At 45.5% G+C, this 22928-nt stretch overlaps 1 protein-coding gene across 1 annotated transcript; it reads right to left on the reverse strand.

The window, feature by feature from the left end:
* Positions 1 to 1694: 1694 nt before the first annotated feature.
* LOC134393508 (leucine-rich repeat and transmembrane domain-containing protein 1-like) lies at positions 1695 to 19835 on the reverse strand. Its single transcript, XM_063118538.1, has 2 exons — positions 19780 to 19835; positions 1695 to 4977 (listed from the first exon to the last, which is right to left on the reverse strand). The coding sequence occupies exons 1-2, from the start codon at positions 19796 to 19798 to the stop codon at positions 3734 to 3736; spliced, it is 1263 nt and encodes a 420-aa protein (XP_062974608.1). The 5' UTR covers positions 19799 to 19835; the 3' UTR covers positions 1695 to 3733.
* Between the last annotated feature and the right edge of the window lie 3093 nt (positions 19836 to 22928).

A 22928-nucleotide genomic window follows, 5' to 3' on the forward strand; every position in this document is an offset into this window, starting at 1 on the left:
TTTTGGAAAGTAGAATAAGATCCTGAGGGCGGGGGGCACTTTTTAATATGAGTTTAAGAAGTAGAATGTATAGCTAAGAAATGAAGAGGAATGTTATTGTTATGTATGTATATGATTTATTATGTGTTGTTAAATAAAAAAATCAAAATAAAGTCCAAAAGAAAAGAAAAAAGAAAAAAGAAAAGCACCTATTGAATGTCTGACTGAACACTTATGATGCTTCTTGCTGGGGCAGTGCAGTAATGTGCCTGTTTTGGACACATCAGGCAGGAAATCATTTGCTATGTAGATATGAAGTGATTTTTAAAGCTGTACCTGTTGATTTTCCGCTTGGCCATTTCCTTAACACTACACCCCAGACCCAATATTTGCGCAATGAACATCTGCGCACTGCTTCACCCAAAATCTCACCCAGTCTGCCTGGACAGACCAGTTATTTACTCAGGGAAGACCCATAAAAAAGCACACTCAGGCAACTCCTTGGAGCTTCCTGCCTTGCTTGCACACTCAGATGCCCTGCGGTGCTGTCTGTGTTCAGAAATGCCCATGGATGCTGGACACTCTGTGTGGAAAATAAGGTTGATGCTGCCTCCGTCCTCCACCAAGATTACTGTTGGCTAAATCAGGGCTGGTGACACTCTTTGTTGAGGACCTCATTTCCTTGTGAGTAGTCAGTGAACAGAGCTAGGGTCAAAGGAGGGCGGGTCGAGTCCCCCTTTTTGTTTTCTGATACTACCTTTTCTCTCTTGCCCTCTTCCTTCCTGCTCAGCACATTGCAAGAGAGGAGGGGCAAGTTGTTCTTGCCAGAAGTCTGAACTGATTGCATGCAGAGGGCTTTGGGAATTAGGCTGAGGCCCACATGAAATCAGGCCAAGGTTGCCCACCCCTGGGTAACACAGAGGCACCACAATGATAGGAGGGGGGGGGAATCCACTCTAGTAATATGCCTGTCTCCTTTCCAGCTGGATTTGGAATCTTTTTGTAATAAAGTGGTAAGAGGGTAAGTGTTATCTGCATGTAAGTAGCTGGAGAAGAGTTCTCCAAAATCAATTGGGAGATAATGACACTAGACTGTAATACATTGATGTTGTAAGCCGCTCTATCTAGGACCCATATCCCCTCCCCGCCCTTCACAAACATACACAATATAAAGTGGCAATAAGAAAAATGGACTACATGGTAAAACTGTATGTGTTGTACTATTCTCTAACCACTGCATAATCAAAGGGAATATGAATAAAAATTGTACTAAAAGACCAAGGGAAATTGAAACTACAGAACATATATACTGCTTAAATGATGTGGATGTTAAGGCAGGAGCCTTTAACTAAAAATATCCGTGTTTGGGGATGTATAAGTGAATTCGTAATATCAATGACTCTGATTATAAACCAAAGATTTTTTTTAATCCTAGAGTATCCATTGAACAGCAAGACAAAAAGACATATTAGACATTCTTCATTGTAAAAAAAATCTTAGAAGGCAGAATATAACAATGTATTTTATTTACACCTTTTACTTTTTGGTAATATTGTTTTCTTCTTCTTTTGAAAGGTACAATAAGAATATAGACTGAATAGCGAAGTACAAAACAAAAAGAGTTCAAAGCAATATTTACATGCATACACACACATACGTACACTGTCTTTTAAGGAAGTGTATGCCTATCAGATTATTTATGGTTGTGGAGATTTAAAAGACCTGTCTCTGCTGGGCAAGTTGAGCTTTACTCAGTCATTCAGGTATATAGACCTATAAATCTGACCCTTGTGAATATCAAAAACATTTAGAACACAGTTCAAACAGCTTTCCTCTTATCTTCTCTAGATCTTAGAATTAAACTGCTCTTTAGCATCTTGCACGTTCTGGGCAGAATCCAACACTGGCATTCTGTTAGCGCCAATGACATTGCACTTGCGGAAACTAGGTTCTGAACTATGCGCAAGAGAAGAATCCCATCAAAGTTATGTTTGTGTTATGCTTGTGCAATGCATTATGCAACTCATTGGGCAACTGGCTGTGCTTTCTGCTTGGGTTATACAACTCTTTTGCACCCATTGTGCATCTGGTTGTGCAACTGCTTTGTACCAGTTGCACTACAATTCTGTAAGAGTAATGGGCAAAGGCTTGTGCAATGGAAAGATTCAGCAGAGCTCCACTAGCGCTATTTGAGTTTGTGGAATGTCACCATTGGATACTGCCCTTTGTCTTTTGGAGAGCTAGAAAGATTCAATTTGAACCAGGGTTCACAGAGCTTAACTTTAGAGTCTGTTTTCAGTTATAGGACTTGACTCTGGAAAATATGTAGTAATACAGCAGAACATGGGTCCGATAGTGGAGACCACATGCACTTCTGAAGCATGCTCATATATACTGCATTGACCTTGTGGCAGGAAAGTCTCCAACACCAATTGGCTAAGCTGGTGCTATTTCTCAAATATTCCAACTGCTCAGTGCACAAAGCAATCAAAATGTTTGCTTCTCTGAGGGAAGAGGAAGTTGTCAGTTTGGCTGGGTTAAAAACTTCACAGAGATCCTGAGCTACAGAAGTAGTTTTGTGGAGCAAATAAGGATTCTGCCATTTGTGGTTCCTAACATTACCTGCACAACTGTGGAGACAATATGAAACAAGAAACAGTAAGCTTTGTCTGTATTGGGTGTGTGTAGGGGGAGGAGTGTGTGTGCAGGGAGGAAGTGTATGAGACGAGAAAGTGTGTGTGTGTCGGTCATAAAATTGGAAGGGTCCCAAAAGCGACTTTTGACCTAAGAGGCAGGAACATCCACCTATCTGCCATCCACAGATCAAGCAACATGTGCAGCAAATTCTTTAACAAAAGACAGACGGAAACTAATATGTTTATCCTAGATTAAAGCAATGTTAATTAGAAGGAGATATTTATTCAAATATTTAAAAGGGTGGCAGGAAAAAAAAGAGAGGTCATTTGGGGGAAGAAGGCAGCTGTGTACATTCCTCTCCACTAGGTGTCACTCGTCCTCCTTGCACAGGAGTCTGAAATCTGAACTCTTAAATAACTGGAGAAAATTCCTAGAGAGCAAACCCCATCCAACTCTGGTGCTGTTTGGGAAGGAAGGCGACTGGAGAGACCAGCCCATGCAGCAAGAAATAAGGTCAGAGCACAGAGTGCAGAATTTTAGGAGGTAGCCGTAGACAACGCCTTGTAGGGAATATTCAAAACAGCATGCCAAAACTCCCAAAATAAAATGTCCAGTTTTCTTTTTCTTTTTTTAAAATTGGCATGGCAGTATCTTGCTCCAGTTGATAATCTTTTTCCTGCTCATATGGGTAAGCTTCAGTTTGTTCAAAAGAGTAAAATCTAAACCTTGTGTTCTAAACCTTTCTTCCTAGGAAGAAATTGAACCATGAGAAAATTTGACTTCTATTGCAAATTGCAAAGTAAATGTAAAAAATGCATAGCTTCAAAGGCTAGAAAGGAACTGCAGGTCATACAGCCCATCGACCACCCAAACTGGAGTAGATTCTGCCACACCACTCCTATATAGCAGAATCTATGCTTACTCATGAGAAGTGCCCCATTCCAAAGGCCCAGAAGTCAGAGAAACTAAGCCCAGAACGTATAGTTGTTTATAAGAAATACCTCATTATTTAGAGTCTTTGCATAGTGTTTAAGGCTGGTGATCCTAGCCCTGTAACAGACCAGGTAAAGGTTAGCATTTGGTGTACATTTAAACCACTTCACTTCCATCCTCAACCTCAGGAAAGATTGACATTCTCATACTCCATGTGATCTGAGTCCTCCAGTTCAATGCCGGGAACCAGGTTATAATAATCTGCTGACTGGTTCATGTATAGCTTTTCCCGGTCTGCTGAATCCTTCAGAACATCGGTCACACTCATGGTCTCAGCTTCAGACTCCCCACCTGTACCACCTTCTGCTGCAATGGCCAGGTTTTTAGATCCTGACTTGTCTTGGTCAAGATTTCCCTCATTGTCCCTCAGCAAGGAGTCTTCAGAAGCCCCCAGTTTGATCTCCACCTCCTCGTAGAGGTCTCTGTTGCTCCCTAAGAGTGCAGTTGAAGGTTTAAGTAAGACTTGGTTCTGCAACAAGATGTTCTTCTCGCTCTCTGCAGTAGATGTGAGAGGAAGCTCGTATGGGATATAGCAGTGGTGGTCCCCTGACCCTTTGGCGCCATTTCTCTCCACTGTGGCCAGGCGGCATTCCTTCCCACCACGGAGAGCATAGCCAGTTGTCTTCTTCTTCTGCTTGCAAAAGCACCAGGTAACCAAGACTAGAACAGCCACCAGAGGCAAACAAATGAAGAGAGCCGTTAGGCTAGGAATCCGACACAGCTCCTGCTTTGGGATGGTTTTGATGTTCAGGCCATGGAAACGCTCCGGGGTGTTACAAACCACATCAGTGTAAAATGGTGCAACTAGATATTTTTCCAGATCTCCAAGTAAGCTACAAGTACAGTCCCAGCTGTTGTTGGAGAGGCTTAATGTGAGGAGAGATGGTTTGAAAATCCCTGAGGGAAGGGAAGATAAGTTATTGAAGTCGAGATGGATCTCCTGGATTTGGTCAGATGTTTCCAGGAACGACTTGGGAAGCTTCTGGAGTTGGTTGCTGTCTAACTGAATGACATGCAAGCTGGGTGCATTTCTTAGGAAATGGTCTGGGAGCCAACTCAGTTGATTATGATCCAAGTGTAGAATCTCCAGTGTAGAAGAACCATTGTCTACATTAATAATGTCTGATATGCTGCAGTTTGATAAGTAGAGCTCTCTCAGGCCTGCAATTCCAGCAAAGATGCTCCAGTCCAAGGTATCAATTTTAGTCCTGGTGAAATTCAAACAACACATCCCAGGAATCAAATTGGTCTGCAATTCTTGGGAATTGATAGGTGTGCTGCAGTTGCAGGACTCTTCCAGAGCTCCTAAGGCAAGTTCTGTTGCTAACAGGAACCCAACAAAGAGTAAGACTGTCCACCTCTTGTGACCTAAAGCAAAAAGAGGACAAGCATCAGTAATTTCTCATCTGTAAAGTATATAAATGACAACAACCACCATGTGAGGATATAAAAGTGTGTCATTATGGTATGTTGTGCATGGGAACTCAATGACAATATTTTTAGGGTGATTTAGGCTTCTAGTGCTACCAATCAAAAGGCACTGTGCAGCTATTACACCTCTCTCACTACTTACTGGATTTTTTTTAATGGAAAGAAAAAATAGATGGAAGATATGGTGGGAAAACACAGGAGGGTTACAAATGGAAGATGACATTATCTGGACCCACTCTCCCCACATCCCCATAAAATTCTGTGAATGAGACAGGATGGTTTCACTATAAAAGCCTTGTCTAAAAGTACCCATAGTTAATGCAGTTGCCTTCACTTTGGAATTCTGCAATTCTTAACAGAAGTCAAACTGTACAAGTAGTTTTTAAAACAAGGAAATGGCAGCAACCACCAAGTGAGCATATAAAAGTGTGCCACTGCAGTGTCTCACCTAAAATTTGTATTGTAATGTGTGCAAAAAGTAGTAGGAAGTTTTAAAGAACAGTGAATATTTAAGAAATCTGTTTACCGTTTTCCTTTAAATGCTGCCTTCAATGAGTACCTTTCTTTTAAGGGGAAATCACATTGCTTACCCAGGGGCTTGTGCTTCCTACTTTTTGGCGGGATTGTTACAGGTCACATTACACAGGGGTGTTTTCATGGTTTGAATTAAATACTTCCCCTCCATACACTTCAATTGAGACAACGCCATCCCACTTTTTTAGGATCTTACCACTTTAAAAGTGGTTCTTTTCCTTGTGGAATTTGCAATGGATACCATGGGAGACAACCTGGTCATTGACAACATTATGTAATTGACCTACAAACTTCCATGAGTGGCCAGTCCTGAGGCATTAGAGAAGTCAAATGTATGCTCAAAGTTTAGTGTTTGGATGATATGTTAATTTTGTTTGTCCTCTTATCCAGTGACCCTTGTAATTAGTATTAGTTTCAGCTCACTGAAGGTTTAAAGAGTGTTGTAGATTTATAAATTCTTTCTCCTTGGGATTCTAACTGGAGAAAAAACAACTCCATTCATTTGTAGAATACTGGTGTTTGCCGCAGACAGGTGAATATCACCGACACGTGAACTATGACCTATCCTGAAAAAGGAGAGAATTCTGGAATCTCCTTACAGCACTGAGCATGACCCTCCATGTTGAGAAAAAGTCAAGAATGCACTCCTGTTGATAAAGGATGTGAACAGCACCAAAGTCAAGCAAGCCTTCCTGAAAAACCTCTGCGTAACTATTTGTTCATCCATCATGTAAACATGATCTGCTGTACCCAGGCTAGCTTGTACATGTCCAGTGAACAAGGAAGGGCTGTGGTACACATGGGGCCATTTGTGTGGTGCTGGATGACCTGGCACCAAAACTGCTGCTGATGCGGTGCAGAGCCTGATCCCTCAATTCCACTAGAAAACCCATCAGCTGTGCAGTGTAAATCATGTGGGCCAGTCGTATCAGGGGGTGCTTCCAGATGGACAGCTCCTAGTGCTACCAGTAAAAAGGCACTGTGCAGCTATTCCATCTTTGCCTCCGTAACAGATTTTCTACAGTAAGAAAAAGGACAGAAGAAGCAGTGGGGAAAACACAGGAGGATTGCAAACGGAAAACAACCACAACTGACTCCCCCCCCCCCCATAAAATTCTACGGATAAGGCAGGGCAATTACACAATATGCGCCTCATCTGGAAGCACCCTTGGATAGAAGAAGCTCAAAAATTCACACAAACAAGCAGGATTTACCCTACACTGTCATGTATCTGGCTATAAAGACCTTGTGACCACAGAAATGGCTGCTTCTTTCCCACTGTAAATGTCGGTGGCAGTGGGGAAGCTGGGTGAGTTCAGAACCTGGCTATAATGGGGGTGGGGTGGGGAGCTTTAGATGCCCATGTGTATTACTTCAGTGGTAAAGCACAAAATTAATCTTTCTCCTCTGCCCCACCCTGCCATTCCCTGCTTTACAACTGCTTCAACATTCGTGATATATTAGAACAACAACAAAACCATTCACCAACCCTGATATAATTATTAATAATAATAATCTCTGAGCATGTGCAGTTTTGCATTTTAGACTCACTTAAATCATAACACCATCAGGACAATAGGAATAACATAGTTTGCTTCTGCTGCCCTGATTCCCTCATCACCTGTGACTCCCTGCCTGGTCACTTAGGGCCCCCCTGAGATGCAGGGCCTTGGACTTTGGCGCCAAGGTCCAGGCCTAGCTGCACCACTGTCTGGTGGCTCACAATAAACATTTTTCACACTATTCTGAGGGGGGAAATCAACAGTTGTGTGAACCGACTCTGGATCAATCTATTAAGCCACCTAGTCCAATACTGGCAGCAGCCCTTTAGGCTTTCAGGCTTTATATATATATATATATCCCAGTTCTGCTACAATGGATCCTTTAATCAGGCTTGCCCATTTTTAAATTGCAGAATATATACACACGTAATGCATACTTCTTACCCTCCTGACCTGGAGATTACTCTGGCCACAATGCAGGACTTATCTCCAAAAGTGATCATCACTTTTTCTGTCTATCCAAATACTCACTGCCATTCCACCTGGCAGGGAAAGAAGGCCTTGGGAGGAGGACCGGATTGCAATCTAAGAAGTGGCTAATTCAGAAAACATACCATGACCACATGTTCCCCTTTACAGAGGACAGTCCTCTATTTGAAGGGCTGTCGCATCCAAGTCTGGCTTAAAGATAAAAGCCATCAGAACTGTTGCCCATCATCAGTTAGCATCTGGACAGCAGACTGAACAGACAGGCTCCTAGGACTCCTATAGCATTGCTTCATTAAGGAGAAATCACGTTGCTTACCCAGAGCTTGTGCTTCTTGCTTCTTTCGCATGGTTGTTATGGGCTGCATTACACAGGTGGAGAAGGGCAACCACATGGTTTGAATTGAATACTTTCCCTCTAAGTATGTTTTGTTCACATCTATTGAGACAAAACCATTTACTGGCAGAAGATTCTGCTTTTTTTTCCTGGGTATTACCACATTAAAAGTGGTTCTTTTAATAGTGGGATTTCAGGGGATAGTGCAAGACCCGTCCTGGTCACTGACAACATCACGTAATGATGTTGCACCTTCCAAGGTGGGTTTGGTTTTCCAGACCTAGCTTTGTACCATCGGGCTTACCTATTGGCTTGTACTAAGTTCTGGTCATCTTCTGCTCCCTCAGAAATGCCACCATGGTCAGTTCTGGAAGCCTTATGGTTAGAATCTGTTTCCAAATAGACAGCACTCGGTTCTCGTTATATCAGAATAAGTAACACACACACCCCCTACAATTCTGGCTGCTAGAGAGACATGGTGTATAATATCACGTCAATTAGAGTTTGATCCATTCTCTCATGCTAAATTGACTATATGGGGAAACCCAGATTTAAAAATTGGAAAGAAAACATTTCTGTGGAGGACATGGACAAGTAAGATGATTTTTTACTTTGGATGAATTAATAGGTTCAGATGATGAGTTTTTGTCCTTTTTAGACTTGTGTGTAAAATATAATTTACCTGCTACAGCCCAATGGCAATACTTGCAATTGCAACAGTTGCTGGAATCTAGGTTTAGTCCAGCTGCTTTTACAGCTTCAGCGTCTCCAGCATTGTTAGAAACACTTTCAACAGCTGAACTGACACGTAGATCCACAACGCATATATATAACTATTTAATAGCAGCAAGTAAATATGATATCCATAATTTAAGACTAGATTGGAATAGAGAATTGGAGTGCCGTATCTTGCCTAACCAATGGACGGCTGCTCTAGCATCTGCATCTGAAGCTTCTATGGATCTCAGGTTATGTCTTATTCAGCAAAAAAAGTTTCAGGTCTATTGGACTCCACAATGCCTTTTCAATAAGGATAAGTTGCATAATTGTTGATGAAATGCTTCTTTAACTCATATGTTTTGGCAATGCCCTGTAGTTGCCCCCCTTTTGGGAGGAGGTTATAATAAGGATGAACTTTGTACCGAAACAATCTATAATATGGAATAATGTGCTAAATTACCTACCAGCTTCTTGAAAGTTAACACATGGTCAGCGCAGATGGATCTTCAGAGCCCTTATGACAGCCAAAAGACTTATGTTATCACTTTGGAAGGACAAATTCACACCTCCCATAATGCAATGGATTGAGGACCTAATAACATTATCAACTTTTGAATGAGTGTTATATAGACACAACTTGCAAGTGGATAAATATATGGATATCTGGTCTGTGTTTCTTGAAACCTTTGTATAACTCTCTCCCTTTTTGGAGGGGTGGGAATGGTACATATGATGGAAATGATAATTCTATATACACAATGTATGAGTTTTTTCTGTTTTCACAATGTATTTTCTGTTCTGTTTGTTGATATTCACAATAAAAATGTTTTTTTTTAAAAAAAAAAATCATGTAATGGACCTGAAAACTTCTGTGAGTGGCCAATCACAGGCATGCAATAAATTGCTTGTTTAGAGAAGCCCCAAGTCCCAGACTTCTGCACTATGATGAGATTTACTGTATTTCAATTATTGTAACAATTTCTAAATTTGCCTATACACACATAAATGATTATATTATCCTTTTGTTCTCTTTTTGGGCAATTCAGAAGTGGCAATTCAATATAGCCGGTGGCTCCAAGGAGTTCTGCCTCCTTACCTGTGCCTGAGGAGAGTTGGGGCACAATGCTGTGACTGTCCGGTAGCCACCAGTGACTATGTGGGCTAATGACATCACTAGTTTGTGCCCCTGCTGGGTGCTGGAGACCACTTCTCTGCAGGTGCAGCATTGTAGAACAACATTCCTCCTTGAGGGTTGGTAAGTATCCAGATCCAGAGGCCACAGGGTTGAGCGCTCCTCCTCTTACTGGCAACAAAGGACTCTGAGGAGGACTGTACCACTGCCAGGAAGCAGACTGATGACATTATCAAGCCAGCCTTGTCACTGCAGTCATTGTGCAGTCACAGTGTGCAGCATGGCTTTCCTCCCAAGTCCTCAGTTACTGGTATGAGAAAGGGCAGCTGTAGTATGCCTGAGTCTGGGTGTAGGCTAATGGGTTATTCAGGACTGACTTGTAAACCATACACTGATATGGTTTACACCAGCTTTCCCCAATTGGGTGCCTAATTCTCATTTTCAACCTCTTTCTTCTGTTCATAAATCTGCTCCCACTTTTGCTTTTCTTCTTCTCTTCTTTCTGTATTTCACTCTTTCATTTCATTATCATTATCATGTTCATTTTAAACACCAGTTTTTGCTGTTAAGTGCTTACATGATCTCACCCATTACTACCTGTCTTCTCTCCAGTCTATGGACACCCTTCTTCTACCCCCTCCTTCTATCTGCATCTCCATCTTTTCATGCGGTCTATTCCATTTCTGTGGCATGCCCTGCCTCTTGACAGATAGCCATTTCCATCTGTCCTTACATTTAAACAATGCTTCCCCCTCTAGCTTTCCCTTATTCCTTATCTTCTCTTTCAGTCCTCTGTTCTCTTGCATCATACTCCTAATTCCTACCACTGTGAACGGCCACTTGGCTTTATGTATCTTAAGCCAGGAGTGAGGTTTACAGATGGTCACACCCCTTACCCTGGCTCCACCCCTTTTTCCTGGTCTTCAGTTGTTTGGTGGTTTTCTTGACTTCTGTGCACTTCCCCCCCCCATTCTAAAAGGCTGGAATGCCTCTCCCAAGGCTTAGTTACTGGCAACAAGAGCTTTAGGCTAAAATATACCAGTATTTTTGGCTCCACTCCCCTGAGAGCTTCTGCAAAACTGAATTTAGCCCTTGGGCTGAAAGTTTCCACACTCCCATCTTAAGTTTTAGACTGATTCATACAGGCTGGTGTGGGGTGGGGTGGGGTGGGGTGGGGTGGGGTGGGGGCATTTCATTGCCTTTGATTCCACTGTTTACATCTTCCTCTCTTTCTATACCCATGTATTCCTTCCAGCAGAGGGTAACACTTCATACACCTAATGAACTCGTGGCCCTCCAAATGGTGTTGGATTCCAACTCCCATCAACCCGAGTCAGCATAGCAAATACTCAGGGATGATGAGAGTTGTTGTATAGCAACATCTGGAGGACCACAGTTTTTATCCCTGCTCTAATACATGAAACCTTTTGCCATAATAAATCTGTTAGTCCTTGAGGCGCTACAAGACTCCCTTTGTTTTTTAACAAAACCACTGAAAGACACTTGGTTCACACAACATGACAAGCCAGAGGACGGATTGAGTGTGAGTTGCTGTTGAACCGTTGGTTGTTGTTGAATCATGGATTGTTGTGCTGTGTGAACCCAGCCATGCTAACAAACCATAGTTTGTTAACCATGTACAACCCATGAAGAGAACTCATGATTTGTTGTTTGCTTGTGAACTATGGGTTGTCTGAGGTACACGAACCATCCTTCATTAGTGCAGCTGGGTTCACACAACACAACAACCCATGGTTCAACAACAACCCATGGTGCAACAATAATCTACACTCAACCTGTACTCTGGCTTGTAATGTTGTGTGAACCCAGCCAATGCCTCCAGTCCCCAAGAGCCTATGCAGAGGGATGCTACCATGGTAAATAGTGTTGAATGCCACCAAGAGATTCAGTAAGAATCAACAAGGTTGCACTCCTTCAATCTCTCTCAGTACAGTTCATCCACAAGGGTGACCAAAGCAGTTTCAAATCCAGGCCATTCAAATACAAAACCAGATTGAAATAGAGCCAGATAATCAGTTACACCCAACAGTGATTGGCATTGGCAAGCGAGCACTCTCCAATATCTTGCCCAAGAAAGGGTCAATTTCAACTGTCTGGTGGTGATTATAATCCTCTGGATCCAATGAGCTTTCTTCAGGAGTAGTCTTACCACCTCGCCCTTCAAAGCAGCTTGGACCACCCTCTCTGCTAAAGAAGCATTTATAACCTCCTGGGCTCAGCTGGTCGGGCCCTTCCTGCTAGATGTTATAAGCTATGAGAAGCAAGGGCTGAGCTCACAAGTGATACTATGCAAGCTCCTTGTCCACATCTTCAGGTTGGAACAATTGAAACTCATCTCACAAAACCAGACTAAACAATGCCCAAATGAGGCACCTAGGTCAAGGGTAACGTGAGTGATTTTGTCCTTAAAGTGCTTAGCAAACATGCCATAACAGGATTCTGATGATTCCCTTATATCTCCATGTAGTTCATGTTGGGATAGGCCCTGAATGAAGTGGAAAAGGTCTGCAGGACAGCTTTCCAAAGGCACAGTGGTGGTGAGGTCTTGCTTCTTCACCACTATCACTGTCACAGAGTAAGCTTCCTAATGAGCTCTCACCTCTGTCCCCTCAAATCCAGATAATTAGTACTACCATGTAGGGCTCATACCGAAGCCTCCTGCTACAGTCAGGAAGATGGATTTGGGTCGCTAAATTCCACGGAAGTATATTGCTTTGCTTTTCAGTGGGGAGGCAGAATTAGCTGCCACTCACTGCGACTTGAATTGGGGTGTCCAGGGCTGGCCCTACCATTAAGCAGAATGAGGCAGCCACCTTAGGTGGTAGGTGCTGGGATGTGTGTGAGGGCAGTATCAGCACCTCCATGTGTTCCTCCCAAGCCCTCTTGGCTGCCCCTCTCTGTTGGAGGGCAGAGCTGTATATGCCACTCAGCTGACTTTGAGCCCCTTAAACTAGCCTGCTGCTCTCAGCTGTGCTAGAGGGCTCTGTCCCATTGCCAATGTTGAATTCAGATGCAACTGCCAGTCTGGCTGAATTTTGTACACGGAATTGAGGGGAAGGGGTGTCACGTTGCCCTTCATCTCAGCCAGCAGAATGTCTTGGGCTGGCTCTGCCAGCCCTCTCTGGGTTGTACCCAATAGTAGTCCTATATAGGGTGGACCCACTGAAATGAATGGGACCAGTTAAACTAACATTGGGTACAGCTCTCTGAGTTGCTCACCTGGGCACTCTCATAGACTGATAGGGTTTCTGAAGCAACCAACCCTAATGCAAACAAACGAAGGCCTAGGCCTTGTCTCCAAACCAAAGGAACTATGATCCTTTGCAAACAGCAATCACCCCTATCAAGGAAGTGATCACGCCCTTATTAAGGTGGCCTTTAGACATGATATCATTGCTACAGGAGGCAAATGTTCATGGGGTGAACCCACAGCATAGCTACAACACTTAAAAAGCTCATAACCACATAGGCCTTAGCTAGACCTAAAGTTTCATAGAATCATAGAATCATAAAATAGCAGAGTTGGAAGGGGTCTACAAGGGCATCTAGTCCAACCCCCTGCTCAGTGCAGGAATCCACCCTAAAGCATCCCTAACAGATGGTTGTCCAGCTGCCTCTTGAATGCCTCTAGTGTGGGAGAGCCCACAACCTCCCTAAGTAACTGATTCCACCATCAGTTATCCCGGGATCATCCCTGCCTGCTCCCGGGATATCCTGTGTGTCATTTACATGAACAGGGATGACCCTGGGACAATCCTGGGATAAACCTTAAGTCTAGCTAAGGCCATAGGCAGGGCAGGGCAGGGCATGAGGACCTTTCCCAAGGAATTCATGCCAACCCTCCCAGCAGGACTCTGATTTTGTGGCAAAGACCCACTCACTCGATCCTGTCCATGTGGTCTGCAGGTTTAAATGTTACTGCGCCACTGTGGAATGAATGCATTGAAAAACCCTCCCAAAGCACAACAGTAAGATATAAAGAGCATCCAACTTATTGTTAATAGAGAGATTTGCTGAACTGTAATAGACTAATTCATAGGTTATAAATAAATGGCAAGGCCATTTTCATGATTTGGGTCAAGGATTCACTAACAGACAGAGCCCTCACTAGGAAACACCCAGATATACACAACTTCACACACTGGGCAATATGTTCCAGTGGTCCTGCCATTATCCTACCCAGTCGAATTTTAAAATGTCTTAAAAGATTTTAGGATTTTAATAATGTATTGGTTTTATGTTTTTAATCAGTTTTATGTATTTTATATTTTTGTATTCAATGTTGTTCCCCGCCTCGATCCAGAAATAATAATAGTGTAATAATAATCTTTGTGTTCTCTCTAAACAGTGTGATCTTACATCTGCTAATGTAAACTCTGTAAATTACTCATGTTGGTTTAGCCCAGCCTTCCCCAACTTGATACCCTCCAGATGTTTTGGACTACAACTCCGAGCATTCCTGACCATTAACCTTACTGGCTGGGGCTGATGGGAGTTGAAATACAAAACATCTGGAGGGCACCAGGTTGGGGAATGCTGCTTTAGATTGTATCATAGAGTGCAGAAGGCATTACAGTCTTGAGACCATTGCCCTCACGAGAGGGATTGTTATTATCTCTCAGGCTGTGATAACCATCAAAAGCAACTGCTTAGGTTAGTGTATTTATCTGCATAAGCCTCTATTCACAGTTCAGTTCCAATTACGTCCCTCTGTAAAATTCTGTGAATGAGACACAGCGACAGAACAATAAAGGCCTTGTCTGGAAGCGCACTGACTTCCCCAGGACATAGTAATACTGATATACCTGGCAGGGTTGCTGGGAGGCAATCTGGTACCCATCCGATGTTTTAGGCTACAACCACAACCATTGGCCATGCTGACTGTGGCTATGGGAGTTTTAGTCCATCATATCTGGAGGATACCAGGTTTATTACCTTTGCTGTAAGGACTACAATTAGATAACGCATTTGAAGAACATAATTGTTGTTGTTGTTGATGATGATGATGCTATTAGAGGCTTCTGGACATGAGCCCAATTTTTCAAGAACTTCCCAGGCCAGTTTCCTAACCACTGCCTCTTACTGAGATACTGCATTTGAAACTGCTGTCAGTGCCTGTGCATAGAGGCCCACATAGAGCAGGACAATGAGACATGAAAGCAGTGAATCAAGTATTCAAAATAAAGAATGCAGCCAGCAGATGAAAGAGTAGATCTGCCTAGAAAAACATAGCATAAAACCTACAAAAGGCTCTGCAGTGTATGTGAGAATGCTGTGTCGGAGAGCTTCAGTGCAACTAGCAGTGAAGTAAAATTTCTCCACATTTGTATCTCTCCAATTTTACAGCACACCAATCACAACTCAATTCTGCAATGTTCTACTCCTGCCATTGTGTGGAATCGGAAATTATGGTGTATTGGACCCCGTTCAGGGGACATTGATTTAATCTAGACAACACTGAAACAATGAAAATACCTTGAACCGGATTGGGCTCCCTCCCTAGGCCCTTCCTGACAAATGACATCAGCTTTTCCTCCCAATGCTATTATCCTTAAAGGTCCATGGACAATTTTCAAATATTTAAGCATCTTATTAAAATCAGTGACAACTTCCCAAAGAAATTTAAGGGCAGATGGGAAATCCAGTTTCATTATTCCTGCGGAAAGAACAGTGAACATGTGTCCGTTCATGTGAATAGAACCTAGACTCTGTTGGGTATGAGCAAAATAGTTTGTCAGATGGGTCATGATTCACCTGTAGAATTTTTTGTCACAGGATCATATGGCATGAAGTAGTATAACTGTATCTTCCAAAAGTATTAGACACATTTATGGTAGTCATGCACACCCGTCCGCCCCCAGTATCTATAAAGGCAATATTTTTGTGGGAAGGATGCAGCCCTTCATTTTCTGGCTGCTAAAATCTTGTGCATGACAATGTCTGGGTTATTTCACAAATGTGCTTTGTTTGTACAATTTCCTTTGAAGCATCTAACCCAGGCTGCTGGTAGACACAGGATGCTAGATTAGGTCAGTAGTATTCACAAGGCAGCCTGTGATCCCTTTGGGTACAGTCCTCTCAGAGCTGGCCTTACCATTAGGCCTCGGGCAGTGGATGCTGGAAGGAGAAGGAGGCCGGCAACCATTCCCCCGAACCCGGCACCCTTGCTTGTTGCTGGTGTGGAGTAGCTGGCTCTGTCGCCTACTCTCCTTCTCCCAACACATCACAGACAGAGTCGTTGGGAAAGGCCTTGACTGAGGGAGCAGGAGCAGAGGCAGCCAACCCCGGCCATTCATTGTAGCCGGCATCATGTGTGAGTGACTCTCGTCATAAGACATGGTGGCACTCACTGCAGCATTGCAGCAATTCTTTGTGCAGGTAGCTCCTGGGCACCTGGTGGCTCAGTCACTGAGCAGCGACAAGGTGTTAGAGGACAGAGCTGTGTGTGCCACATGGCCTGCTTTGTGCCCCCTAAGCTGGACTGCTGCCCTCAGGGGCAGTGAAACATGCCGTTCCCTCACTAGTGTTAGATTCATCTGCCATCCCAGTGGATTGTGTATGTGTAATGGCACGGGGGGAGGGCATCTCGTCATCTCATAGGCCAGCCATGAGTCTTTTGTGTCTTACCCAGTCCCCTGTTCAGCTAGTGAGTGTGGTCACCCTCTTTTTGCATTTCCAGCATTGCATGCAAAAGGCAGCCGTGAACCTATATCTCTGCTATGGAAGTGCATGAGCTTCAAATGAAAGTACAAACGCCAGGTATGCAAGTGATGCACCATTTTTTCACCATCCTTCTTCGCGGTCTCTGCGCATCACACATATGGGCCCTGCGTGGAGCCTCCATTCAAGAACCTTCCATAGCTAAAGTTGTTTTGGCGGCAAACACACACACCCCATCCCACTGCAGCTGTCTAGTAGGGGTTCCGACCCATTCCCCTCAGTTCCTTTTCGACCGCCTTTCTAAGTGCCTCGAAGGAATCTTCCAGTCTTCGACAAGCTCTCTTTTCCTCGAACTATAATAGAACCACAGTTACAGGTAAGCAACTGCTCCTTCCTGGCATGTGAAAAGCTGCCACTTCCAGTCATTGAACTTCTGTTGGCAGCTTAGGAAATAGCTTTTTAGAAGGAGAAACCAATGGCCAGAACACTCATGAGATGTTAGATCACATCGTGTCATGCTGCAGGAGAAGGACTTCATGTTTGGATACTCTCTTGACCCCCATCACAATTTTATGGTCAAACACTCTTCTGCATCCAGAGCAGGCTGGAGGTAGAGCCAAGGAAACCCCACAGCTGGTAATTATGGGTACCTGGCCCAGGGGCCTGTCTTCATGACTCCGAGTTGGCACCACCTTCCTCCAAAACCTCACAGTTTTACTTACCCGGGCAGGAGTCAGGTAATCTTAATGCCAAGGAGGGAGCATGAGGTTTCTGGTGGTCATCCAGGTACTAGAGCCACCCCACACCCTCTTCCTGGTTTCCGGCGACCAATCACTGGTCGCTTTCCACCAGGACCGCCCCCCAGATTGGCCACAGAGTGAGGTCAGATGACAGAACAGCCATGCTGACCTCGCTCCCACAGAAAAGTAGGGGTAAGTCCCCGAGGTTTTTTTTTCTGCGCAGCTTTGCAGGAAAGCCCTGTAGTGGCTGCATCATATAACTGACGTAGTGCAGATTCACAGCCACCATGGGGCTTTGGCCGCTTATAGACTGATATCCTGCCTCACTCACTTGTCCTCTAATTCTGTTCAATATTTCCTTATGCATCTGTTGGAGCACGGCTGGCTGTTTGCAGAGCATGGGAGAGGACATGTGGCACCTCTTTTGTCTCTCAGCACTAATCCAGAACTCCCTGTTACAACACTCTTAAGTCCATTCAGACATTCCCCTCGCAATGGCTCCGGTGCTCTTTCCTGCCTAACCTGCCAGGCAAGCCAGGTAGCCCTCATGCAACAACTGCCATTGCCCTGCCCTGCACCTTTCACCCGGGTCTGCATCATGATGAGTCGCACACGTCTTGTGGAAAGGTGCCAGAATCGCCCACTGAAGCGCTTTGAGCAGCTACTGCTGGATATTTTCACCTGCTCAGCTCTTCCTCTGCCGGCAAACCCAGCAATGCCAAAGAGGGCGGCCGAGTTTGCTCTTTACTGCCATGATTCAGGAAGGTGAGTAAGAAGGAAGGGAGAACACATGGCTGTTCTCTGGGTGTGCTGGAATTGTAGTCCAACACTCCTGGAGGGCACCAGGTGTGTTGGGGAGGACTGGTCTAATGTAATTGCTTGCTTTAGTACAGCACTGGTCTGTGCAAATGCAGCCATACCGCACTTCGTGAAGTTTACTATTTGCTCAGTTACAAAGTATATCATTGCATCAGGGATGGGGGAACCAGTGGCACTGCAGATATTGTTGAACTACAACTCCTGTCGCCCCTCGGCATTGCCCAGGCTGGCTGAGGCTGATGGGAACTAGAGACCAAGGACACCTGGAGTGTCAGACGTTCCCCCGCCTTGCATCAAATCTTTTAACAGCCAAGCATTCCAGTCCACTGTGTCCAAAAGCAGCCTTCCCAACCCAGTGCCCTACAGATGTGTTGGACTACCATTCCTATCATTCCCCAGCCAGAGGCCTGCAGCCATAGTCCGGCTTGGAGAAGGGGACTCTAAAGCGCTGGAGGTGTAATTGACTCGGAAAGAACAGCAATTGGGTGACTGTGGGAATCAGCGCCGCAGCAGGGAGAAGTCACCCAGGGATGGGAAAGAGAGATACCCTTTCTTAGCCATCCTCCGCGCGGCCGGGCTGCGGTGATGAGAGGCGCTTTTCATTTCTCCTGGAAGAACTGAGCACCGCCCTGAAGCTGAGGCACTTTCACCCACGCAGCCCCGCGTAACCCGGGTATCTTTTTACCTCCTTTTGTGTCATCGGTGGCAGTTCCCTGGGAGACAAGTGCTCTCCGTCTAAGCCAGCCTTTCTCTGGGCCCGCGCCCTCTCTCCCCCCCCCCCCCGCCTTGTCCGACGCCTGTGCCATTTGGGGGAAAGGGTTACGATGCCCCTGCGCCCGCGGCTGGCTCGAAGAGGGAAAACGGATACGCCAGGCTCATTGGCTGTGCGGCCGTGGGACCGGAGCGGGGGTGGGGGCTAATAAACCGGCCTTTTCCTCGGTTGCCCTCCTCCCCACCCCTGGAACAGCGTGGAACAATGAGGCCCCTGTTCCTTTAAGGCTCGCCGGCAGAACCTCGGCGTTCCCCTCCCTCCAAATCACTGGACTGGTCTCCTGGGAGACAAGGGGATAAACAGCGGGCAGGGTCGCTCCCCACCCCACCCCACGCTTCACGGCAAACTTCCCCGGGCAGAAGGGATACGCGCTTGCTTGGACTCCTCGGAGCGACGCAGCTCCCTTCTCGGTCACTGACACACAAGGGGCGGCATCCAGATGTCGTCCTACGTACTTCCAGTAGACCCATTGAAATCAACGGGACTTACATTAGTGATGGACAAGTTCTGTCGATTTCAATGGGTCTGCGCTCGAAGTGATGGCTTAAGAGCGCGATCGCGTGCGTGTGTCGGCAGAAAAATGACCCGCGACCGCGCTCTAAATCTGGATCCCACCTGAGGAGGAGACCTGAGCGCTCGCCGCGCCGAATTCTTGTGGGCAAGAGAGGGGGAACTGGTGCTCCACCCACACAGCCTCCAGCTCCCATAGATCGGGGGCGAAGGGGGGCAGGGCGGGGCTCCCTCTTCTCTTTTTGCAGACACGTGTTGAGCTCCGCGCAACGAATACGGGCACAAACCCTCCCGTTTCGATGAGCAGTTGAGAGCCCAGGATTGCGACGGCTACAGGGAAAAGGAGGACAACAAGAAGAGGAAGAGACGCAAGAGGGCGCTCTTGGGTGGGTCGGTGGGTGGAGGGAGCCGCCGCCGCCGCCGCCGCCGCCGCCTCGGCGCTGCCCTTCCTAGCCCGGGCGGTGGGTCGCCGATCGCGGAGATGTCTCTGGCCAGCCGCCACTCACCTGCCCGGTCCTGCCCCATTCTCTGGCCGCGTTGCGGGGAGCCTGCGTCAAGGCGGCTCCTCCATGCCCGGGCGCGCCTGACTGGGCGATCTGCGCCGGGCAGCGCTCGGCTCTGCCTTCTTCCCCGGGGCGTGGCCCCGGGAACTGCTGGAAAAGGCGCCTCGCCTGGGCGATAAGGAGGCCGAAAGGAGTCGGCTGCCAACTCCCGCAAGCCCGCCTCCCCACACACCGCTAGCCGACTTTTCGGGGCGTCTGAAGCTCACGGCAGACCTGCCCCTTCGCCGCCGCTCTCCCCTTGGGCCAAGCGGAAATAAGCTGCGTTCTCCTTGCTCGTGTTGTTGTGACCCACCCCCGCGACCCCCAGCCCAGCCTCTGTTGTTCTTCCAGGCTGCTGACTCGCCCTTGCGCTCACCTGATGAAGTGTTCTGTGTAACTCGAAGGCTTGCACAGCCCTGGTCATTTTCTATTCTTGTCTGACGTTCCAGCAAATACATAGTCCAGCTAACAGGACGTGGTTATGTATATGGGGTGTGCTTCTCTCCTTGCAAACTTGGTATATTCTCCAGGATATCTTAGCACACACGCATTAACCAGGGAGAAGCATTTTTACAATTTAACTCAGTGGCTGCTTTTTAACCCATTCTCTGTTGACCACCTTTTGCACACCACCTGTTTTCTCTGTTATCCCTCCTTCCTTTTCTCTGTCTTTTCTCTTTGCACCCAAGATCACATGTATCCTGTTCTCTTTTTGCACCACCACCGATCTGTGATTCTTTTCTACCTCTGTTATTCTCTCTCTCCATCCACAGATATTGCTCCACCCCAATGTCTCAGCATCTTTCTCTTGCTTTACCCCATCGTCCACCCTGCACCCCATATTAAACCTCCTTCTTTTCTGCAGCTTCAAAGTACTCCCACACAGGCCATCCCACTTTTTCGTTTTTTCCCCACCCCTCCCTCTACACCCTCTGTTTCCCCCCCTTTAGGCTAGCCTTCCCCAACCTGGTGCCCTCCAGATGTTTTGGACTATAACTCCCAGCTTTCCTGTGGCTATGCTGGCTAGGGCTGGAAGTTGAACTCCAAAACATCTGGAGAGCAGCAATTTGGGGAAGACTGCTTTCATCTCTCTCCTTCTCTCTCTTTCTCGCAATTCATCCATCAAGAGAGATGCAGGCTGGCTGTTGCAATGGGCTGGAAAAACAGGCTGCTGCTGCTGCTGCACACCTCTCAAACCTGGTAAAGCAGGAGCAACATAGATATAGCAATACAGCATTCTTCTATCACAACCATTACTTTTCATGGTCTTAGATATTCCCACAAAGAGGTAGGAAAGTGTTGAAAGCTAGGCGTGTTCTTACAGGGACTATCATGGCTGGCCAAGAAATGTTATTGCTCTACAACCCACAACTTTGCTTTTATTTATTTATTTATTTATTGCATTTCTGTACTGCCACATAAGCCAGGCAGACTGGCAGTTGAATCATACTTGAACACTGGCAATGGCACGGCATCCTTCACAACATCTGAGGGCAGTAGGCTAGTTTAGGGGTGCTGGGCAGGCCATGCGTGGCACACATAGTTTTGTCCTCAACGCTGTTCCTGACCCCCAGCATCATCCGCCTCAGACAACTGTCACACCCTGCCTATTGGTAGGGCTGGCCCTGAGGGCCCCAAATAATTAGGAAGAGGGCTAGAAACAAGCTTGTTGTGTAGACTTTCTTTAAACTTTGGGAGATTAAGCCTGTTTAGGACAGAACAAAAAATTCCTCATCCCTTAACCTAGATGCAAGTATGTATGGGTTAATTAATAGTGGACTGTGGTGGTGGTGTGGTGTCTGTTAATCTCTAGCATTGCTGATTTTTAGGAAGGCTCTGAAAACCTAAGGCACAATCCTATGTACGTGTAGGCAGAAATAAGTCCTACAACTCCCAGCAGAGAATGCTGGCAGATGTACGACTTCTTCAGTTAAACATGCATAGGATTGCTCCCTTATTTGTATACTCTTGGCCTTCTCCTGATTACGTTTTACTGGAGTGTTTGTAGATGCACTTGTGTTGTAGGTTTTTTAGGACTGTGTAGGCCAGATGTTTTATTGCTGATATTTGTTATTTTTATGATTTTTTTTCTGTATCTGTATTATTGTTGTAAGACACGTTGGGGTGGTTTCTGCCCTGAAAGGTGGCCTAGAAGTATTTTAAATTAAATAAAAATACCAAATAAAAGAGATTCCAAAACTTTGCTTTCCAGACACTCACTGTTTGGGGGGATCTGGCCCTTGCTCCCTTCCTCCCTCTGCAGTATATCTTTTTTATTGCTGCTCGTCCAAATGCAATTGGCTTTCAGATCAGAAGCAAACCTCCTCTGATACTGGAGGTAATAGCCATAATTACTTGCAGCCATTGAGAGCCTTTTCCTTCATGAAAGTCCTGTGGCCTCTCACCTGTTCTCTAGGAGTTCTCAAAATTGTTTTAAAGTTAGCAGTAACCCATAGTAGTGGCACCCCGACTGTGGAATGCCCTCCCCTTGGAGGCCCGATTGGCGCCAACATGGATTGCATCTCGACGCCAAGTAAAAACATGGCTTTTAAACAAAGCCTTTGATGGTTAAACTCACTGGCACATTGTTTTAACAGTTTTAACTGCATCTATTGCTTTTAAATTATATATTGTTTTAACTTGGATTATGGTTTAATTTGTTTTTAACTGTGTATATTTATTGTTTTATACTGTATGTTTTTATCTGTACGCCGCCCTGAGATCTTAGTGATATAGGGCGGGATATAAATATTTTAAATAAATAAATAAATAGTCAACTTTAGATTTGCATTCATAGCAAATTAAATACTGGGGATTCCCGTTTTGCCCCATCAAAAGAAGTGGAAACAGTCCCCTTGTACACACTGATGTTGGGCAACAACTAGTACCCAGGGAGAAACCTGTGCTAGTGGGTGGCTGTCATGTAAAACATCCCAGTACCTGGGAGGACTGATTAATTGGCCACTTGGGCCTACTGGCAGCTCTAGTAGTTAGCTATGTCTCCCTGGGGAAGACCTGTAGGTGTGTGTGTGTTGGTGTTTTGTTTTACCATTTCATAACAAGCGTAATAGAAGATAATGGGAGCGATCTGTAAATGTATCCTGAATGTTAAG

This window comes from Elgaria multicarinata, chromosome 1, assembly GCF_023053635.1.
Source record: "Elgaria multicarinata webbii isolate HBS135686 ecotype San Diego chromosome 1, rElgMul1.1.pri, whole genome shotgun sequence".
NCBI classification, from domain to species: Eukaryota; Metazoa; Chordata; class Lepidosauria; order Squamata; family Anguidae; genus Elgaria; species Elgaria multicarinata.